The 21,644-nt window shown below is 48.4% G+C and overlaps 1 protein-coding gene across 16 annotated transcripts in view; it reads right to left on the bottom strand.

Annotated features, from left to right (window-relative positions):
* Positions 1-9,630: 9,630 nt before the first annotated feature.
* GBF1 (golgi brefeldin A resistant guanine nucleotide exchange factor 1) overlaps positions 9,631-21,644 on the bottom strand; it is a 137,086-nt gene continuing 125,072 nt past the window's right edge. For 8 of the 16 annotated variants that reach the window (XM_016919211.2, XM_009459126.3, XM_009459127.4 and 5 more), the window contains 11 exons: positions 16,954-17,179; positions 16,107-16,267; positions 15,739-15,979; positions 15,399-15,604; positions 13,107-13,257; positions 12,890-13,020; positions 12,587-12,688; positions 12,177-12,290; positions 11,853-12,033; positions 11,282-11,410; positions 9,631-10,472 (listed from right to left, as the gene is read on the bottom strand). In XM_016919211.2, coding sequence (XP_016774700.1) covers positions 10,192-10,472; positions 11,282-11,410; positions 11,853-12,033; positions 12,177-12,290; positions 12,587-12,688; positions 12,890-13,020; positions 13,107-13,257; positions 15,399-15,604; positions 15,739-15,979; positions 16,107-16,267; positions 16,954-17,179 — 1,923 coding nt within the window. In that variant the 3' untranslated portion in view covers positions 9,631-10,191. Of the gene's footprint in view, positions 10,473-11,281; positions 11,411-11,852; positions 12,034-12,176; positions 12,291-12,586; positions 12,689-12,811; positions 13,021-13,106; positions 13,258-15,398; positions 15,605-15,738; positions 15,980-16,106; positions 16,268-16,953; positions 17,180-21,644 lie in introns of all 16 variants that reach the window. The other 8 variants (XM_521592.7, XM_009459128.4, XM_063781118.1 and 5 more) reach the window with 3 other exon arrangements.

Here is a 21,644-nt window from a genome sequence, read left to right as displayed (position 1 = left end):
AGATATGTTGTCTACTACGTTTCTCTGGTAAGTCAGATTCCTAACCTTAAATTAAAATGGACTAAGGCCGGGCATGGTGGCTCACACCTGTAATTTCAGCACTTCAGGAAGCCAAGGCTGGTGGATCACTTGAGCCCAGGAGTTCGAGACCAGCCTTGGCAACATGGTGAAACCCCGTCTCAAAAAATTGAAGGGGTGGGTTGCCCCTCCACACCTGTGGGTGTTTCTCGTGAGGTGGAACGAGAGACTTGGAAAAGAAAAAGACACAGAGACAAAGTATAGAGAAAGGACCCGAGGAACCAGCGTTCAGCATATAGAGGATCCCGCCAGCCTCTGAGTTCCCTTAGTATTTATTGATCATTCGTGGGTGTTTCTCCGAGAGGAGGATGTGTCATGGTCACAAGACAATAGTGGGGAGAGGGTCAGCAGACAAACAAAGGTCTTTGCATCATAGACAAGGTAAAGGATTAAGTGCTGTGCTTTTAGATATGCATACACATAAACATCTCAATGCTTTACAAAGCAGTATTGCTGCCTGCATGTCCCACCTCCAGCCCTAAGGCGGTTTTTCCCTATCTCAGTAGATGGAGCATACAATCGGGTTTTATACCGAGACATTCCATTGCCCAGGGACGGGCAGGAGACAGATGCCTTCCTCTTGTCTCAACTGCAAGAGGCATTCCTTCCTCTTTTACTAATCCTCCTCAGCACAGACCCTTTACGGGTGTCGGGCTGGGGGACGGTCAGGTCTTTCCCTTCCCACGAGGCCATATTTCAGACTATCACATGGGGAGAAACCTTGGACAATACCTGGCTTTCCTAGGCAGAGGTCCCTGCGGCCTTCCGCAGTGTTTGTGTCCCTGGGTACTTGAGATTAGGGAGTGGTGATGACTCTTAAGGAGCATGCTGCCTTCAAGCATTTGTTTAACAAAGCACATCTTGCACAACCCTTAATCCATTTAACCCTGAGTTTGACACAGCACTTGTTTCAGAGAGCACGGGGTTGGGGGTAAGGTCATAGATTAACAGAATCTCAAGGCAGAAGAATTTTTCTTAGTACAGAACAAAATGGAGTCTCCTATGTCTACTTCTTTCTATACAGACACAGTAACAATCTGATCTCTCTTGCTTTTCCCCACAAAAATACAAAAATTAGCCTGTCTCATAACTAGGTCTCTAAATAAATAAATAAAAATTTAAAAATAAAATGTATAATGGAGTAAATTCATCTTGGTATACTCTAGCTTAGTAAACCCGTGCTGGTTACCACTGATCACATCTATCCTTTCAAAGTGCTCATAAATTGCCACCAAAATCAGCACGGATTCTTTGAGTCTCCACAACATCTCTAAAAGCACCCCTAAGGGTTGAGCTATTTTAGTTACAACAGTCTAAGGCGTAATTTATCTAAAGATGAACAAAACAAGACCTTTATTAGAGAACATTTCAAACATACAAAGATTTTCACTTTGGGAGGCTGAGGCAGGCAGATCACTTGACCTCAGGAGTTTGAGAACAGCCTGGGCAACATAGGGAGACCTCATGTCTACTTAAGTTAGCCACATGTGATGGTGAGTGCCTGTAGTCCCAGCTACTCGGAAGGCTAAGGTGGGAGGATTGCTTGAGCCCAGGAAATTGAGGCTGCTGTGAGCCATGTTCGTGCCACTGCATTCCATCCAGCCTAGGTGACAGACAGATGCTGTCTCAAAAAAAGAAGAGTGGAGAGAATAGTATAATGAGCCCTCGTGTGCCCCTCTGTCAGATTCCACAATTCCTAATGCATGTTAGCCTGGAGATTTAAACTAACTCAAAATAGCTTGTCACTTGCTAGAGCCTCATCTATCTGGGCTTAAGAAACCTCTTCGTTAGGCTGGGCACAGTGACTCACACCTGTAATCCCAGCACTTTGGGAGGCTAAGGCGGGTGGATCATTTGGGGTCAGGAGTTTGAGAACAGCCTGGCCAACATGGTGAAACCCTGTCCCTACTAAAAGTACAAAAATTAGCAGGGTGTGGTGGTGGGCGCCTGTAGTCCCAGCTACTAGGGAGGCTGAGGCAGGAGAATCGTTTGAATCTGGGAGGTGGAGGTTGCAGTGAGCCGAGATCATGCCACTGCACTTCAGCCTGGAAAACAAAGTGAGACTCCATCTCAAAAAAAAAAGAAAGAAAGAAACTTCTTCATTGCATGTTACACTAATTTTCATCCTAATGATCATCTGTTTCCGCACCCAGCCCTAGCACAATGCCTAGCCCAGAGCAGATGCACCACTAATTTATTCCATTCATTTACCGATAAATAGTGAGAGCCCACTCCATTAAACAACACCGCTGCTTGCAGGCAAAACTCAAACAGATATATATCAGTTGGTAATAAGTGCTACAAAGAAAAATTAAGTAGGTAAGGGATTGAGAGTGACAAGGACTTTCTAGGTATCAGTCAAAGCAGGACTCTCTGATAAGGTAACAATTAAACAGTGACTTGAAAAAGTGAGGGAGTGAGTCATGGGGAATATCTGGAGGAAGAGTGTTCCAGGTGGAGGGAACAGTAGGGCCAAGCTCTGATACAAGTGTTTGGCATATTTGAGGAACAGCAAGAAGGTTAGTAGGTGGAATAAAGTAATAACTTTGGGTTTTGTTCTGATCAAGATGGAAAGCCGTTAGAGAGTTCTGAGCAGTGGAGTGAAAATTGTATAATGTATCCTTTTTTTTTTTTTTTTTGAGAGAGGCTCTCATTCTGTTACTCAGGGTGGTGTGCAGTGGCGTGATCATAGCTCACTGCGGCCTCAAACTCTTGGGCTCAAGCGATCCTCCCACCTTAGCCTCCTGAGTAGCTTGGACCACAGGCACCTGCCACCATGTGCAGCTAATTTTTGCATTTTTTTGTAGAGATGGGTTTCACCATGTTGCCCAGGCTGGTATCCAACTCCTGCGCTCAAGTGACCTGCCCACATTGACCTCTCAAGGTGTTGGGATTATGGGTGTGAGCCACCATGCCCAGCCTAAATTTTTATTTTGTAGTTTTTTTTTTTTTTTTTTAGAGACAAGGTCTTGCTATGTTGTCCAGGCTGGGGTATAATGTGTCTTAAAAGGATCCATTTGGGCTGCATGCCTGTAATCCCAGCACTTTGAAAGGCCGAGGCAGGAGGATTGCTTGAGCCCATGAGTTCGAGACCAGCCTGGGTAACATGGTAAAACCCTTTCTCTACAAAAGATGCAAAGATTAGCTGGGTGTGGTGGCATGCACCTATATTCCCAGCTACTCAGGAGTCTGAGGTCAGAGAATTGCATGAGCCCAGGAGGTGAAGATTGCAGTGAGCCTAGATTGTGCCACTGTACTCCGGCCTGGGCAACAGAGCGAGACCGTCTCAAACAAACAAAAAAGGATCCGTTTGGCTGCTGTGTAAAGACTATCGAATGCAAGGACCTAGGAGGAAGGAGGGAGACCAGGAGTCCAATAGACAGCGGCTGAGGCTTGGGTGCTAGTGGATGATGAAGGTGGTGGGAAGTAATCGCAATTCTAGATAGATTTCAAGATAGAAGTAACAAGACTTGCTGAAGATTAGATGTAGGATGTGAGAAAAGAGGGGGTTTTGGCATAAAAAGAATGGAATTGTCCTTTAGTGATGTGGGGCACACTGAGAGAGGAGCAGATTTGTAGGGGGTATCAAGAATTTTTCCTTTTACTTATTTTTATTTCTCTTTAATTATTATTTTTTTGAGACAGAGTCTCACTGTGTTGCCCAGGCTGGAGTGCGGCGGCGCCATCTCGGCTCACTGCAATCTCCGCTTTCCGGTTTCAAGTGATTCTCCTGCCTCAGCCTCCCGAGTAGCTGGGATTACAGGCGCCCGCCACCACGCCCGGCTAATTTTTGTATTTTTAGTAGAGACAGGGTTCCACCATGTTGGTCAGGCTGGTCTTGAACTCCTGACCTCGTGATCTGCCCGCCTCGGCCTGCCACAGTGCTGGGATTACAGGCGTGAGCCGCCGTGCCCAGCCTTTTTTTTTTTTTTTTTTTTGAGACAGTCTCACTCTGTTGCCCAGGCTGGAGTGCAGTGGCACAATCTTAGCTCACAGCAACCTCTGCCTCCCGGGTTCAAGCGATTCTCCTGCCTCACCCTCCTGAGTAGCTGGGATTACAGGCCCCTCTCAACGGGAGCCCTGGGGCTGAGTGACTCTGCTCATTCACAGCCACTTGTCTTCCAACCAGTGAGCCCTCAACAAAGGTAATTACCCATGGCTCCAATAACCACAGCTTTTGTTGTTCCTAGTATTTTTTTCTATTTGGTGGCGGGGCAGGGAGGAATACCCATTGTAGCTCATTCTATATTTTGTTCTTTCTCATATCATTATGTGTGTAGAAAATTCACATATTTTTCTTGGTTGTGGGCATCTGTTTCCAGTTTTTATAAACTCCTACTAAACTCTGAGCTCACTAGGTAATAACCTGTTTCCTCAGGTACTTAGCGTTTTATTTCACATGAGAAGCTACAGAAAATGTGTTTAGCTTTGGAGGGTTTCTATACCTCCTCCACCACCACCACTACTTTTATTTATTTATTTATTTTTCTGAGACAGAGTCTCACGCTCTTGCTCAGACTGGAGTGCGGTGGTGCCATCTCGGCTTACTGCAACCTGTGCCTCCCAGGTTTAAGCGATTCTCCTGCCTCAGCCTCCCGAGTAGCTGAGATTACAGGTGCCCACCACCACTCCTGGCTAATTTTTTTTTTTTTTTGAGAGGGAGTCTCGCTCTGTTGTCCAGGCTAGAGTGCAGTGGCACAATCTCAGCTCACTGCAACCTCCACCTCCTGGGTTCAAGCGATTCTCCTGCCTCAGCCTCCTGAGTAGCTGGGACTACAGGCGTGTGCCACCATGCCCGGCTAATTTTTTTTTTTTTTGTATTTTTAGTAGAGATAGGTTTCACCGTGTTAGCCAGGATGGTCTCAATCTCCTGACCTCGTGATCCCCCTGCCTCGGCCTCCCAAAGTGCTGGGATCACAGGTGTGAGCCACCACACCCGGCTTATTTTTGTATTTTTAGTGGAGATAGGGTTTTGCCATATTAGCCAGGCTGGTGTCAAACTCCTGACCTCAGGTGATCCGCCCACCTCAGCCTCCCAAAGTGCTGGGATTACGTGTGTGAGCCACTGCACCTGGCCTCACCATCACTACTTCTGAATGGAAAAAGTGTCATACCAAATAACACAAGGTTTAGAGTGACACTGACTTGGGTTTGATTCCCAGCTCCCTAAATTCCATGACTTGGCCTCTGAACCTATAGCCTCATCTGTAAGAGGAGAAAATGCCTCTAAAATGTTGTTTGAAGGTTGAGGTGGGAGGATCACTTGAGCCTGGGGGTCAAGGCTGCAGTGAGCTGTGATTGTGCCACTACACTCCAGCCTGGGCAACAGGGGGAGACCCTATCTCAAAAAACAAAACAAAAACAGCCGGGTGCAGTGGCTCACACCTGTAATCCCAGCACTTCGGGAGGCCAAGGTGGGTGGGTTACCTGAGGCCAGGAGTTTCAGACCAGCCTGGCCAACATGGTGAAACCCCATTTCTACTAAAAGTACAAAACATTAGCCAGTGCCAGTTGCGGTGGCTCAGGCCTGTAATCCTAGCACTTTGGGAGGCCGAGGCGGGCAGATCATGAGGTCAGGAGTTCGAGACCAGCCTGACCAACATGGTGAAACCCTATCTTTACAAAAATTACAAAAATTACTTGGACGTGGTAGCACGCACCTGTAATCCCAGCTACTCAGGAGACTGAGGCAGGAGAATCGCTTGAACCCGGGTGGTGGAGGTTGCAGTGAGCCGATATCGCGCCACTGCACTCCAGCCTGGGTGACAGAGCAAGACTCTATCTAAAAACAAACAAACAAACAAAAACACTAGTCAGTTGTGGTGGTGCACACCTGTAATCCCAGCTTCTTGGGAGGCTGAAGCACAAGAATTGCTTGAACCCAGGAGGCGGAGGTTGCAGTGAGCCAAGATTGCACCACTGCACTCTAGCCTGAGTGACACAGTGAGACTCTGTCTCAGAAAAAAACAAAAAACAAAAAACAAAAAATCCCCCTCCCCACATTAAATAAAAATAAAATGTTTGAGCAAGGCACTCAGTACTGACACATATAGGCGCTCTAGCGATGCCAGTGCTCTATGTTAGGGTCTTAGGTCATGGAACCATCTCTACCTTTCCTCCTGACTTTATCTGCTATCCTGGATTTCTGGTGGGAGATGTCATTAAGACCAGCATTTCCCTCCAGACTATGTTATTACTTTTCCCCAAGGTTTGGTTACTTCCACATCACCAAGCCATTCTTCTTTGTTGGTCAGGATTAAGGCTTACTTATTAGTTCCTCTTGCAGCTTCCTTTGCTTTCTGAGACAAGATTGTCCATAATACAAATCACGCATATCAGATGGTCTTTTGTTTTTTAAATATATTTTTGAAATATTTTTAAAAATAGAGATGGGGGTCTCACTATGTTGCCCAGGCTGATCTCAAACTCCTGGCCTCAAGTGATCCTCCCACCTCAGCCTCCCAAAGTACTGGGATTACAGATGTGAGCCACAGCACCGGGCCTCAGCTACTTTTTAATAACAGAATGCAACTTCCAGCAAATGTTTTTCTTTGCTTCCCAGCAGGGAGACGGCCAGTTTGCAATTGCTCCAGCTTTTTTTTTTTTTTGAGACAGAGTCTTGCTCTGTTGCCAGGCTGGAGTACAGCGGCACCATCATAGCTCACTGCAGCCTCAACCTCCCAGGCTCAAGCACTCCTCCTGCCTCAGCTTCCCAAGTAGCTAGGCCACAGATACATGGTCTTGAACTCCTGGGCAAGCGATCCTCCTGCCTCAGTCTCCCAAAGTGCTGGGATTACAGGCATGAGCCACGGCACCCCACCCCACTCCTGTTCCCACTTCTTTCCTAATTTTTGAGATTGGTTTTATAAGGAACATTAGAGCTGTCCTATTTCTTTGTTCATAGGATGGCCTTCAGACTTATTTGCAGCAGTCAACACTATTTCTCCCATAGGGAAACACATGGAAGCTTCCAAAGGCAGAGCTTGTGGGGCTCAGATGGGAGAACAGAGACACCACAGCTGAAGCCAAATGCCCCAGTATCTAGCTGGCTGTAGATCCAGGCTTTTCTGCACACACATAGAGCTTTCTGCCCCTCCTAATTTTCCCAGGGGCAGGGTTGGGCAAGACTTCTGGTTAGTATGCAAACCAGGCATGGCCTGGACTTCAGGAAGAAGGAAAGGAAGAGGGAGAAATTAGCCTAAGAGCTTCCGGTTTCATATCAGTATTTTTCCACTTCAGGTTGTTCCCACTCTGAGGTGCCTTTTTCTACACTGAGGGAGGCGTTGCAGAGGTCCAAATGCCCAGCCATGTGCATGTGCTGAGCAAAGGGAAGCCTGGTGCTGGAGAATCACACTGCCAGCTGGGCCCCAGTGCAGGGGGTGAGTGCTCCTAACTCTCTGTGATGGAGGCCAGCTGGAAGTACAACAGGGCCACACTGTTCTCTGTGCCCCAGGGAAGGGAAGGCACCATTGCGGAGGTGGAAACCAAGATGATGTGGATGCTTCACTTGGGAAAGCTTAATACCCAGCATTTTGTATCCCACCATGAGAGGGGAAAACACCTTCAAAGTGTTTCTATTTTCTCACTCAAAAACAATCAACACAGAAGACTTCTGTGACCAAATGTGTGTGTGTGGGAAAACCCCCACACACCAGGCAAGCAATCAGCTCTATAGTAGACACCAGCTGGGTGGCCTCCAATTCAATTCTGACACTATCTAATTGGAAATAGTGCCAGGTCCCATAGGTTGAGAGCTCATTCCCCAGGACTGTACTCTACTTCTTTACAAAAATGCTTTTTTTTTTTTTTTAAATAGAGACAGGGTCTCGCTATGTTGCCCAGGTTGGTCTTGAACTCTTGGCCTCAAGGGATCCTTCTGCTTCGCCTCCAAAAGTGCTGGGATTACAGGTATGTGCCATGGTGCCCGGTCATTGCCTCCACTTCTGATGCCAATTGTTAAGTCCCAGGTGGTTTTTCCTGTATTTCTTACTGACCAGCTACAAATTGGGCTTCGCATGACCCCCTTCTTGGGTTTGGGTTCAACTAGTTTGCTAGAGTAGCTCACAGAACTCAAGGAAACACACTTACCAGTTTACTACAGGGAATATTATAAAGGATACAAATAACCAGCCATGAAGACATACATAGGGTGAGGTCTGAAAGGGTCCAGAGCCCGGGAGTGATGTCCCCGTGGAATTGTGGTGCACCACCCTCTGGCACAAGGATGTACTCGTTTGGCTTCCTGTAAGCCTACATGTTCAGCTCTCTGGAAGCTTTCCAAACCCTGCCCTTTTGGGTTCTTAGAGAAGCTTCCTTACATAGGCACGGTTGATTAAACCATTGGACAGTCAACTTAACCTTCAGTCCCTCTTCCCTCCCTGGAGGTTGGGGGCTGAGCCTGAAAGTCCCAACCCTTTAATTCTGCTTTGGTGACCAGCCCCCATCCAGCAGCTACATAGGGGCTGCCAGCTATCAGTCAATCATATATTAAAGGACATCACTTTGGAGATTCTAAGGATTTTAAGAGTTATGCCAGGAAACGGGGTGAAGACCAAATATCTATTTCACAGTATCACACACCCATAGCACCTCCACCCTGCAGGGGCCACACAGCCTGCCCCATACACACTTCCCACCTGTCTTACCCTGATGCCAAGGGAAAGGAGAAGAGGGGTCCTGTAATCATGCTGCAGTGAGTGAGGTTTGAGGTTTGTGGGGCTGGGAAAAGTTACCCCTTTTCAGTTTGGGGTCAAAATGAATGCCCTGGGCTCCAAACCCATGACTGCAGCTGTGGGCAAGATACCCTTCCCAGGGCTGGGTGCAGTGGCTCATGCCTGTAATCTCAGCACTTTGGGAGGCCTAGGCAGGAAGATCATTTTAGCCCAGGAGTTCAAGACCAGTCTGGGCAACATAGTAAGACCCTGTCTTTATAAAAATTACACAAAAAATTAGCCAAGTGTGGTGGTGCACACCTTAGTCTCAGATACTTGGGAGGCTGATGTGAGAGGACTGCTTGAACCCAAGAGTTTGAGGCTGCAGTGAGCTATGATTGTGCCACTGCACGCCAGGCTGGGTGACAAGAGGGGGGCTCCAGTGCAGTGGCACAATCATAGCTCACTGCAGCCTCGAACTCTTGGGCTCCTCTGAAACCCCAACAGCTGTTTTGGTCTCTTGGATGGTGATTCACATCTGAGAGAAGACTTCTGAATAACTACAACTCAGCCCTCACTCCTCTTCCCTCTCACCTAGGCCAGGTTGTCTCACGTGTCTCCCTTGTTACAGTTGTTAGGGAAGATTACGACAACTGCCCGAGCCACTGCCCAAGCCCCTGGGCACACCTGTGATGACAAGGGTACACCCTGTGGCAGGGCAGGGGTCAGCAGCAGTGAAGGAATCCTGACCCCCGGCCTAGCATCTGGCGGGGTGGGGGAGGGGGGTGGTGGTGTTAGGTAGGCTCAGCCTCTGCTCACACCAAGTCCAAGCCCTGCGCACCCGATAACATGGTGCCCTGACCCACAAGCTCAAGAAGGAAACCGGAGGGAGAGACAATGATGCTGGTACTAAGACATTTATTATATCATAAAAAGTCCATTGTTGTTCTGTTTTTCCATATGTACATGCTCCTGTGGGCAGTCCCCCACCCAGCCCCCACCTGCCTACCCTCCATGGTGCCAGTCAACTCTCCAAACTGACCAACTAATTAGTAAAAGAGGAAGAACTGGAGGAGGTGGCCCAGGGCTAATGGGAGTGGGAAACAAAGTGCAGAGTGGTTGGGCTTAGTTTTCAATGCCTGACCGTGGGCAGGCACTGCAGGGCCGGCACACGGATGCCTCCCCAGAGCTGCCGGGCTGGAGGCAGAGGCTGCAGATGACAGCTGAGTTCACTCTCAGGCTGAACCCCCAGGAATGGAGCGCAGAGGAGGAAAAAGGTCCCACAGCTGATTGGGGGGTCTTAGCTGGGGCTATCAACGTTCTCTTTTTCAGGTCCCCATCCAAGTGGCAGCAACAGCAGCTCTGACTTGGCCTGAAGAGCTTGTGGCCCGCAGGACAGCCAGAAGTGGGGTCAAGGAAAGCCTGGTGGGAAGCACTGGTCTTGATCTCTGAGTGACCTGCCTTAGTTGACCTCAGAGGTGGGTATGGGATCTGTGGGGCGGGGTGTGGCCAGGAGGGGCACTGGTGAGGTGGCCTCGATGAGCGCAGGGTTGAGGATGATGGGCAGAGTCATAGGTGGCACGCCCACCTGCAGTGGGGAGGCCAAGGGCTGCAGGATCAGTGGGGGCTGAGCCAAGGGTGGAGGCCCGTCGGGGGTGGGGCTCAGCCTGCTGGGGTTTGAGGCCACTGGTGATCCTGGGGAGCTGCTGCTGGTGGCTCGGGGGCTCTCGGGCTTCTCAAAGTCTGTAGGGAAAGCAAGGTGGTTACAGTCAGATTCCCTTGTTGGTACAAGACAACTCTCACATTGCCCAGCTGGCTGCTTATAGAGTCTCTGTTCCTCCTTGTTCCAGTAAGCAACACGGCCCCCCACCAGCCTAAAAAGTTGGGAGTCTCCCCTCAAAACTCATTTCAATGTTCAGCTACCTTCTATCTCCTTTGCCAGGCTACTCTTTTTTTTTTTTTTTTTTTTTTTTTTTTTTTTTTTTGCGACAGGTTCTCACTATCGCCCAGGCTGGAATGCAGTGGCATGATCTCAGCTCACTGCAACCTCTGCCTCCCGGGTTCAAGCGATCCTTCCACCTCAGCCTCCCCAGTAGCTGGGATTATAGGTGTGCACTACCACGCCCAGGTAATTTTTGTATTTTTTTGGTACAGGCGGGGTTTCACCATGTTGGCCAGGCTGGTTTCAAACTCCTGACCTCAGGTGATCTACCTGCCTCAGCCTCCCAAAGTGCTGGGATTACAGGTATGAGCCACTGCGCCTGGCCGCCAGGTTACTCTCTACTAGAATCCCTGAAAGGAAACCTCTGCAAATTCATTCCAAGTCCCTGACCCAGCCTTCTCTTCCCAAGCCTGAAGACTGCAAGCAGCTAGTTCCTCATAGCTTATGGTCCTGTCATTTCCCATGGGAAGAGCGGCAACAGTTCTCTCTAGTGGCCTTCTTCCCTCGGCTCACAGACCTTGCTCAGCAGCATTCCCACGCCCCCTTGGGCATCCTCTTAGGCCCCCTGCTTGCTACTCAGTGCCTATCAGGCTAGACTAGAGAGACTCACCACAGGCCCCCAGCTCAGATGGAATCTCTGGGGGCGGTGGATGGCCAGGTGTCCTGGTGTCGCCAGCAGCGGAAGTCAGGTGGGCTGAGGCGAGAGGCTTTTGGCCTTGAGGCTCCATGGGCATGGGGTCTGGAGACGGTAGAGAATTGAGATGGCACCTCTTAGTGCTTTCTCTCTCCAGCAGAGCCCTAGCTACCCAACAGCCTTTCTACCCACCCAGGGCAGACAATAAATTCAGCTTTGGGGACTTTTTTTTTTTTTTTGAGATGGAATCTCGTTCTGTCGCTCAGGCTGTGATCTCGGCTCACTGCAACCTCCACTTCCCGGGTTCAAGTGATTCTCCTGTTTCAGCCTCCTGAGTAGCTGGGACTACAGGCACCCACCGCCACACCTGGCTAATTTTTGTATTTTTTGTAGACATGGGGTTTCACTATGTTGGTCAGGCTGGTCTCAAATTCCTGCCCTCGGGTGATCCACCCACCTCGGCCTCTCAAAGTGCTGGGATTAGAGGTGTGAGCCATTGTGCCCAGGCAGGAGACTCTTTTTGATAAAGCTGGGCTGAGCCCCCTACCCTGGATGACGGTCTGCTTGAAGAGTTCATCTCGTAGGTGAGGGAGAAAACAGTCAATGCGTTCCCAGGTGATCTCCCAGAGGGCCGAGGGGCCGCCTCCCCGTGCATCTGCACTGTGGAAAATCTCCGCTGTGTCCATCACCAGAAGCATGTTCTTCAGAGACTCAGGGATCGCCTCTGACTGCAGGTGGCAGTGGGACCATGAGAATAGGAAAGAGGGCATGGGGGGAGTATGGTAAAGGGAGGTAGCTACCAAGGGGGAAAGGGCAAGTCCTTCCAACAGGTGGGACAGGAGGCAGGCAGCAGAGCTGAGGTAGAACATACCAGTAAGTCGCTGGAGCCTGCGTGCATGTACTTGTCCATGAAGTCCAAGATGGTGAGCCAGAGGGCCGCAAAGGTAGAGAGCGACAGCAGTGGAGACAGGTGCTGCAGGAAGACCTATGGCCCACCAGCCCCCTTCAGCTGAGGGGACTGTAGGAGCCTCTGGACCCCTCTCTGAGGCTGGGTAGCTAAGCCTGTCCTATCTTGCATGAGAATCTTAGATCAGAGATGGAGGAATCTCTGATTTAAGATTCAGAATCCTCTCAGGTCCCTAGGTCCTGCTTAGTGTCCATAGCTGGGGGGTTGTGAGCACCTACAGTGCATCTCTAGGTCCTGCCAGAAGCGCCCTGGCTTCCCTCCTCGGGAAAAGGCAGGTATGGGAGAGAGGGTGGGTATAGGGTGGTGAGCAGTACCTTAGAGAGCAATGTGGAAGCCCTCATCCGGGTCTCCTCCATCCCACCCACATCTGCAGGGCTGATGTTCTCCAAGAGCTTGGTAAGTAGAGGAAACAGCACCTGGTGGGGGTAAATGTGCAATGTCTCCCTATGAGGGTCAGCTAGGCAGCCTTGCCCCAAGGAAGCCAGGAACTGGATGGGCATAGAGCTGAAGGGAAGGTATGATGCAGGCTGAAGACTCACATTAGGGGCTCTTCGGGCTGCCTGGCTTTCCTTTTCTTAGGATTTGAACTTTATCTTAAGACCAGTAGGAAGTCCCACCTTGTTAAAACAGGACTCCCATTCCAGGGCATCTAGCTTTTGCAGATCATGTACAAGTAGTGCTCGCTGCAGATAGGTCAGTGCCTGCATCCGTACCTGGCGCCGGGCATCACAGCACAGGCAGGCAATACCTGAGAGCAAGAGCAGGGTCAGGATCCTTCAGGCATCTTGATCCTGATGCTCCCCAAACTCCCTACCTCTGCCCCTCCTGGTTTACCCTGCAGTAAAGGGCACCAGCAGCGGGCCCAGAGGGTGCGAGAATCAGCTTCAATCTTCTGGCCACCTGTCTCCAGGTGGCGTTGCTCCTCCGCCCATGAGCTGTAGATAGAGGCTGCCCGCGTGTGCAGGGTGTGCATCAGGTCTAGCAACTAGGATCACAGGAGGGGGCAGGATGTGAGTGGGGTTAGGTCTCGTGGATCCCTTTCCCCCTCCCCGCTCACTGTCCCTAACTAAGTCCTCAAGGTGTCCCTAGCACCAATCATGCCATACCTCACCCCCTTGCTACTCTTTCCCTTGACTTGACTTCCTGGTTGTTCCAGTCCTTGTAAAGGACTCTCCAAGTCAGAGATTACTCATGAGAGAGAGAGCCTTAGGAGGTGTGTGGACTGAGTATTTCACAATCCTTACTCACAGTGAGAAAGATACTTTCTTTTCAATTCTATTTCAAACCTGCTGATGACAGAGAAAGCCTCATGTTGTTAATTTAATTTTATTTTTTGAGGCAGGGTCTCACTCTGTCACCCAGGCTGGAGTGCAGTGGCACAATCACGGCTCACTGCAGCCTCGAACTCCTGGGCTCAGGTGATCCTCCCACCTCAGCCTTACGAGTAGATGGAACTACAGCTGTGCGCTGCCACAGCCAGCTAATTTTTTGTATTTTTGTAGAGATGGGGTTTTGCCATGTTGCCCAGGCTGATCTTGAGCTCCTGGGCCCAAGCAATAGTCCTCCCAAAGTTTTAGGATTACAGGTGTGATTATACCATGCCCGGCCTAATTTTATTTCTTATTTTATTTTTTGAGACAGGGTCTTGTTCTGTGCAAAACTGGAGTGCATGGCACCATCATGGCTCACTGCCTCCTGGATCTCCTAGGCTCAAGAAATCCTCCCACCTACTCAGCTACTCAGCCTCCCCAGTAGCTGGGACTACAATGTGTGCCACCATGCCCGGATAATTTTTGCATTTTTATTTTTGTAGAGGCAGAGTCTCGCTATTTTTCCCAGGCTGGTCTCGAACTCCTGGCCTCAAGTGATCCTCCCGCCTCAGCCTCCCAAAGTGCTGGAATTACAGGTGTGAGCCACTGTACCTGGCTGTTAATCTCATTTTTAAAACAGAAAACCTCAGGCTCAGAGGCTTTGATTGGGCAATAGTGTCTGGCCAGATTTAATACATTTTTACTTTCGTTATTTTTCTTTTCTTTTCTTTTTTTTTTTTTTTGAGATGGAGTCTTGCTCTGTCGCCCAGGCTGGAGTGCAGTGGCGTAATCTCGGCTCACTGCAAGCTCTGCCTCCCGGGTTCACGCCATTCTCCTGTCTCAGCCTCCCGAGTAACTGGGACTACAGGCGCCTGCCACCACGCACAGCTATTTTTTCTATTTTTAGTAGAGACGGGGTTTCACCGTGTTAGCCAGGGTGGTCTCCATCTCCTGACCTCGTGATCTGCCCGCCTCGGCCTCCCAAAGTGCTGGGATTACAGGCACGAGCCACCAAGCCCAGCCACTTTTGTCATTTTTGTATGGTTATTCTATTTAAGGCAATTGGTTCTCCATCAATTTAGTGGTATAAACTCTGCTCACAGAATTAATTTTATATGCCTTTGAATAGACACAGGGTAACTCTGGAAGGATAGACAAGAAACTGGTGACAGTGGCTGCCTCTAGTGAGGGGAACTCAGAAGCTGGGGACAGGAATGGATTGGAAACTTAGTTTTATCAGTTTACCCTTTTGTATATTTTGAACCTACTCAAAAAATAAGTAAATCTTAGTTTAAAAATAAATTTAAAGGCCAGGTGCGGTGGCTCATGCCTGTAATCCCAGCACTTTGGGAGGCCGAGGCAGACGGATCACGAGGTCAGGAGATCAAGGCCATCCTGGCCAACATGGTGAAACCCCGTTTCTACTAAAAATACAAAAAATTAGCCAGGCATGGTGGCACGCGCCTGTAGTCCTAGCTACTTGGAAGGCTGAGGCAGGAGAATCGCTTGAACCCAGGAGGTGGAGGTTGCAGTGAGCCGAGATCACGCCACTGCACTCCAGCCTGGGTGACAGAGAGACTACATCTCAAAAAAAAAATAAATAAATAAATAAATAAAAATATAAATAAATAAATAAATTTAAGCAAATAAAGACTTACAGGTAAGGTTTTGGGTAAGGGAATATTGTGAAGATGGTGGTCCAGGGCCTGGGCTGGCACACATGGGCCCTTCCCCTCAGCCCTGGCTTTCCCTGGCCGCCCCAGGCTCCCAGTATCAGGTGCAGGGGAGGAGAGGAAGTAAAGGGTGCCATACTTACGTCCTGACTGACCTGTAAAGACACCGTATGGTAGCTGGCAGGCACGCCTTCGTCCTCATCATCATCACTCTGCCCGCCCCGAGAGGCATGTTGGCTGGAGGTTCGAGGCCGGCGAAGCATTGATCCCTCTTTGGATTTCTTCTTGAAGCGGTTCCCTTTGCTGTCATATTTGTGACTCTTGCCACGTTTCTCCTGGGACTTGCATCCTGAGCAGAGCCAGACTCAGGTCACATTTCTGTGTCTATATAGGCATAGATACCCTGCCCTTTCTCCCCTCTCAGCCTCTCCCCTGTATAATTGCATGGCTACTCCCCAGCTGCGCCCTCATCAGCTGACCCACCGCCATTCAGACTGGCCTCCACAAAGATCCGGAGAGTCTTGACGCAGAGCTCAAAGTTGTCAGGTGTGATGTGGGCAGCATCACGCACGATGAAGGACAGCGATTCCACACACTTAAGCAGAGACTTAGTGTCGTGTGGCCCCAAATCCAGTCCCACTGTTAGGCTGTATTGATTGATCAGGGGTGAAGGGCCTGGGCGGCTGGGCCCTGGCTTGGAGTTATCAATGTCATCCTTCCCGACCTGTAAAGTACACAGAGGAGCTGGGGACACAGGCTTGGCCCCTGTGTGAATGTCCTTGCAGAGGACCAGGAATTCTTCCCACAGGTCAAGCAGGAGAGACTCAATTGCTGCCCATATTGTCACTCACCACTAACCAACCACTGTTGACCACATCGGCATCTGTCGCTGATCGGTGTATCTTGCCCGGCCTGCCATGATCAGTGTAGACCTCTGAGTCGGAAGTGTACCCTCGATCCAGGCTCACATCATTCTGATGGTAGGATGGGAGCTCACTATCTGACTGGGCCCCTATGGTAGGCAGGGAGAAGGGCAGAGTCAGGGTGGGGATGGGGCACTGGGATGAGGGATAAATCAGGCTCTCAGAAAAAAGATGCTGAGGCCTGGCCTCCCCTCTCTCTGGCATAGTTTAATTTCTGTCACCAGAGGGCCAAAGGATGGCCGGAACAGTTTCTCTGTTGACCAAATAAGGTGGCAGGCTAATCTGGGTTCCTGATGGCATCTAGTGGCAGCTGTAGCACCACTCTAGGGAGTGGTGGCAAGGACAAATAAGCAATGCAGAAGGCTATGAAGCCAGGCTTTCCACTGTCCTGAGGACTGTTTTCCCAGTTTCTGGGATTTAGTGATGTATCGATTTAGTGATATAAAGTCTGCTCACAGAATTCTATTTTCCCAGAATTCTGGGAAAACAGTCCTCGGGACAGCTCAGAAACAGAAACTGGGAAACAGTCCTCAGGACAAATCAGTCCTCAGGACAGTAGGAAGCCTGCTTCACAGCCATCTGCATTGCTTATTTGCCCTCATGCTATTTAACTTATGGGTACTAGCCAGCGGGCACTGGAAGCTCTGGAAGTGATGGCAGAAGCCAGGGCTGTTTAATCTGCTGAACACAGTAACCTGTGTTTTGTTTTCCTGTCCCAACTCCTGGGGTGTAACTGTTTATCTGCCAGCCTGAGTCTCCCTGGGAAAGGGCTTACCGGCATCAGGTGCATCTGCCCTGGCTGTGGCCTGCAGAGCAGCTGGAGGCTTCACACCTGAGCCGATGCACTCCAGCAGCGTGAAGAGTGTGGCCCAGTCATCACCTGAGTGGATGTTGGCTGCGTTGGTCTTCAGGAGTTCATGGAGCCCATACGCAACCTGGTGGCTGACTCGGGATAGCACACTGGGCTTCATCAGTAGCAAAATGCGCAGGGAGAGCAGCACCTGGAGTGGGGTTAGGGCAGGAAGCGGGGAAGCGGGGAGCTGTGTGGGCACACAGCTTCCTGTCTAGTTTTCTTTCCCACCAGTCTCCTTAGGCCAGTGAAGACAGTTTGGCTAGGACCCAATTTAGGATACTACTCTGGTCTTTTTTTTTTTTTCAAATAGAAATATATTAATTATATTTGAGACAGGGTCTTGGTCTGTCTCCCAGGCTGGAGCACAGTAGCACAATCACAGCTCACTGCAACCTGAAACTCCTGGGCTCAAGTGATCCTCCTGCCTCAGTCTCTGGAGTAGCTGGGACTACAGGTGCATGTGACCACACCTGGCTAATTTTTTTTTTCTTTTTTGGAAAGATGGGGTCTTGCTATGTTGCCCAGGCTGGTCTTGAACTCCCAGGCTCAAGTGATCTTCCCGTCTCAGCCTCCTGAAGTGCTGGGATTATAGGCATGAGCCACTGCACCCAGCCTCAAATACAAATTTTTATTGAGAAAATTATAGGTTCATATGCAGTTGTAAAGAAATAATACAAAAAGGTCCCTTATACACTTTGCCCAGTTTATCCCAATGGTAACATTATGCAAAACTATAGTATAATATCATAATCAAGATACTATCTGATCTTATTCAGATTTCCTGTTTTACTTGCATTTTTGTGTGTATTAATTTCTATACAATTTTATTACCTGTGTAGGTTTGGGTATCCACCACAAAACAACATACTGAACAGTTCCACCACAACAGTATCCCTCATGTTGCCTTTTTCTTTTTTTAGAGACAGGTTTTGCTCTGTCACCCAGGCTGGAGTGCAGTGGTATGATCATAGCTCACAGCAGCCTCAAACTCCCGGGCACAAGTGATCCTCCTGTCTCAGCCTCCAGAGTAGCTGGAACTACAGGCATGCACCACCATGCCCAGCTCATGTTGCCCTTTTATAACCACACCCACCTCTTCCTTCCTGCCCCCATCCCTAATCCTTAGCAATCTGTCTTCAAATTCTTTTTTTTTTTTTGAGATGGAGTCTTACTCTGTTGCCCAGGCTAGAGTGCAGGCAGGATCTCAGCTCACTGCAACCTCTGCTTCCCATGTTCAAGTGATTCTCCTGCCTCAGCCTCCCAAGTAGATGGGATTACAGGTGCGAGCCACCACGCCTGGCTAATTTTTGTATTTTTAGTAGAGATGGGGTTTCACCATGTTGGCCAGGCTGGTCTCGAACTCCTGACCTCAAGTGATTCACCAGCCTCAGTTTCCCAAAGTGCTGGGATTACAGGTGTGAGCCACTGCACCCAGCCTGTCTTCAAATTCTAAAGTTCTGTCATTTCAAAAATGTTATATAAGTGGAATTATATATTACACAACCTTTTTAGATTGGCTTTTCTTTCACTCAGCATAGTTCCCTGGAGATGTCTGTTGCTTTAAATTGCTGAATAGTATTCCATGGTGTGTATGTACCACAGTTTATTCACCTATTGAAAGTCATCTGGGCCGATTCCAGTTTTTGGCTATTACAACTAAGGCTTCTATAAACATTCATGTACAGGTTTTTATGAGAAAGTAAGCTTTCACTTTTCTGGGATAAATGTCCAAGGGTGCAACTGCTGGGTTGTATGGTAATTATATGTTTCATTTTATAAGAAACTGCCAGCAGAGTAGCTGTACCATTTTACATTCCCACCCAGCAATATATGAATGACCCAGTTTCTCCACATCCTTTCAGCATTTGGTATTGTCACTACTTTTTATTTCAGCCATTCTGCAAAGTGGGTAGTGATGTCTCATTGTGGTTTTATTTTTTGGAGTCTTGCTCTGTCACCCAGGCTGGAGTGCAGTGGCACGATCTCAGCTCACTGCAACCTCCTGGGTTCAAGCGATCCTCCCACCTCAATCTCCTCAGTAGGTGAGACTACAGGTGTGTGTGACCACGCCCAGCTAATTTTTGTATTTATTGGTAGAGACATGGTTTCACCATGTTGGCCAGGCTGGGCTCAAACTCCTGACCTCAGGTGATCCACCCACCTCAGCCTCCCAAAGTGCTGGGCTTACAGGTGTGAGCCTCATTGTGGTTTTAGTTTGCAGTACTCTGATGGTTAATGATGCTATCTTCATTTCATGTGCCTATCTGCCATCTGTATGTGTTCTTTGGTGAAACATCTGTTCCTATGTTTTGTCCATTTTCTATTAATAATTGGATTGTTTTATCACTGTTGTGTTTTGAGAGTTTTTATATTACAGATACCTTTTTTCAAATATGTGATTTGCAAATATTTCCTCCTCGTCTACAGCTTGTCTTTTCATCCTCTTCACATAGGCTCTCATAGAACAAAACTTTTAAAAATATTAATGTAGCCCAACTTATCAATTTTTCCTTTTCTAGATTGTGCTTTTAATGTCAAGTCTAAAAATTATTACTTTTTTTGAAAGAAAGTCTCCCCCGGATCTATTCCATCCAGACAGTGTTGAGGCAAGAGACAGATCCACAGGACTGCCAAACATGCTAAAAATTCTTTGCTTAGCTCTAGATCCTGAAGATTTTCTCCTGTTTCTAAAGTTTTTATAGCTTTACATTTAAATCTATGATCCATTTGAGTTAATTTTCCTGTAAGGTATGAGGTTTAGGTCAAGGTTCATTTGGTTTTTCCTCCTATGGATTTTAATCACTCCACCACTTATTGAAAAGGCTATTCCACCTCCACTGAATTGTTCTTACATCTTGGTCAAAAAATCCACTGAACATATTTGTGTTGAGCTTATTTCTGGTCTCTCTATTCTTTTCCATTGATCTACGTGTCTGTCCCTCCATTGACACCACATAATCTTGACTACTATAGCTATACAGTAAGTCTTTTTTTTGAGACAGAGTTTCGCTCATTGTCCAGGCTGGAGTGCAATGGTGTGATCTTGGCTTACTACAACCTCTGCCTCCCAGGTTCAAGTGATTCTCCTGCCTCAGCCTCCTGAGTAGCTGGGATTACAGGCATGCCCCACCATGCCTGGCTAATTCTGTATTTTTAGTAGAGACGAGGTTTCTCCATGTTGGTCAGGCTGGTCTCGAACTCCCAACCTCAGGTGATTGCCTGCCTTGGCCTCACAAAGTGTTGGGATTACAGACGTGAGCCACTGTGTCCAGCCGAGAGTAAGTCTTTTTTTTTTTTTTTGAGATGGAGTCTCGCTGTGTTGCCCAGGCTGGAGTGCAGTGGCGCAATCTTGGCTCACTGCAACCTCCGCATCCCAGGTTCAAGCGATTCTCCTGCCTCAGCCTCCCGAGTAGCAATCAGGCGCTCACCATCACGCCCAGCTAATTTTTCTATTTTTAGTAGAGACGGGGTTTCACCATGTTGGTCAGGCTGGTCTTGATCTCCTGACCTCGTGATCCACCCGCCTCAGCCTCCCAAAGTGGACAGTAAGTCTTAATACCAGAGTGATTCTTTTTTTTTTTTTGAGACAGAATCTCACTCTGTCACCCAGCTGGAGTGCAGTGGCGCGATCTCAGCTCACTGCAACCTCCGCCTTGAGTTCAAGCGATTCTCCTGCCTCAGCCTCCCAAGTAGCTAGGATTACAGGTGTGTGCCACCACACCCTGCTAATTTTTGTGTTTTTAGTAGAGATGGGGTTTCACCATGTTGGCCAGGCTGGTCTCGAACTCTTGACCTCAAGTGATCTGCCCGCTGTGGCCTCCCGCAGTGCTGAGATTACAGGCATGAACCACAGCAACCGGCCCAGAGAGAGTGATTCTTTCCACTTTATTCTTTCTAGCTATTCTAGAGCTTGTGCCTTTCCATCTAAATTTTAGAATAAGCTTACCTATGTCTACAAGAACCTTTCTGGGATTTTTATAGGAGTTATGTTGAATTTCCAGATCAATTTGGGGAGAAGTGACAAAGTTACTATGTTGAGCCTTCCAATCCATGAACATAGTATGCCTCTTCATTTATTTACATCTTCTTCAATTTATTTTGTAGTTTTGTAGTTTTCATCATACAAATCTTATACATGTTTTGTCAGCTATATATTAAGTATTTCACTTTATTTGGAACACTTGTAAATGGTATTGTATTTTAAATTTCAGTTTCCATATTGTTCATTGTTAGCATGTAGAGATATAATTACTTTTTGTGTATTGATCTCACATCCTGTGACCTTGTTGAATCCACTTACTAGTTCTATGCTTGTTGTTTTTTGTAGTTAAGCAAAGAGATCTCAAGAGGGTCATAAGCATGACAGGAAACCAGGTATAGGGCTGAGACTATTATAAGGCAGTAGCAGGCCAGTCCTACAAAGCAGATTCATAGGAGGCTGAGGTGCCAAACACAAGCTCCATGCCTGAGGCCATTCCAGGCTCACTCCCAGTACCACCCGCTAGACTGCACCAGCCCTGTGGTTGGTCACTGGACTCATGCTATGGGGCACTAAATGTACTCTCTGTCTCAGGCCATATTCATAATTGACAACTGTGGCCTTAATCCCTTGC

The sequence above is a fragment of the Pan troglodytes genome, chromosome 8 (assembly GCF_028858775.2).
Source record: "Pan troglodytes isolate AG18354 chromosome 8, NHGRI_mPanTro3-v2.0_pri, whole genome shotgun sequence".
NCBI lineage: Eukaryota > Metazoa > Chordata > Mammalia > Primates > Hominidae > Pan > Pan troglodytes.
Note: the sequence above shows the minus strand (reverse complement) of the source record. Positions and strands in the feature narration are given on the sequence as shown.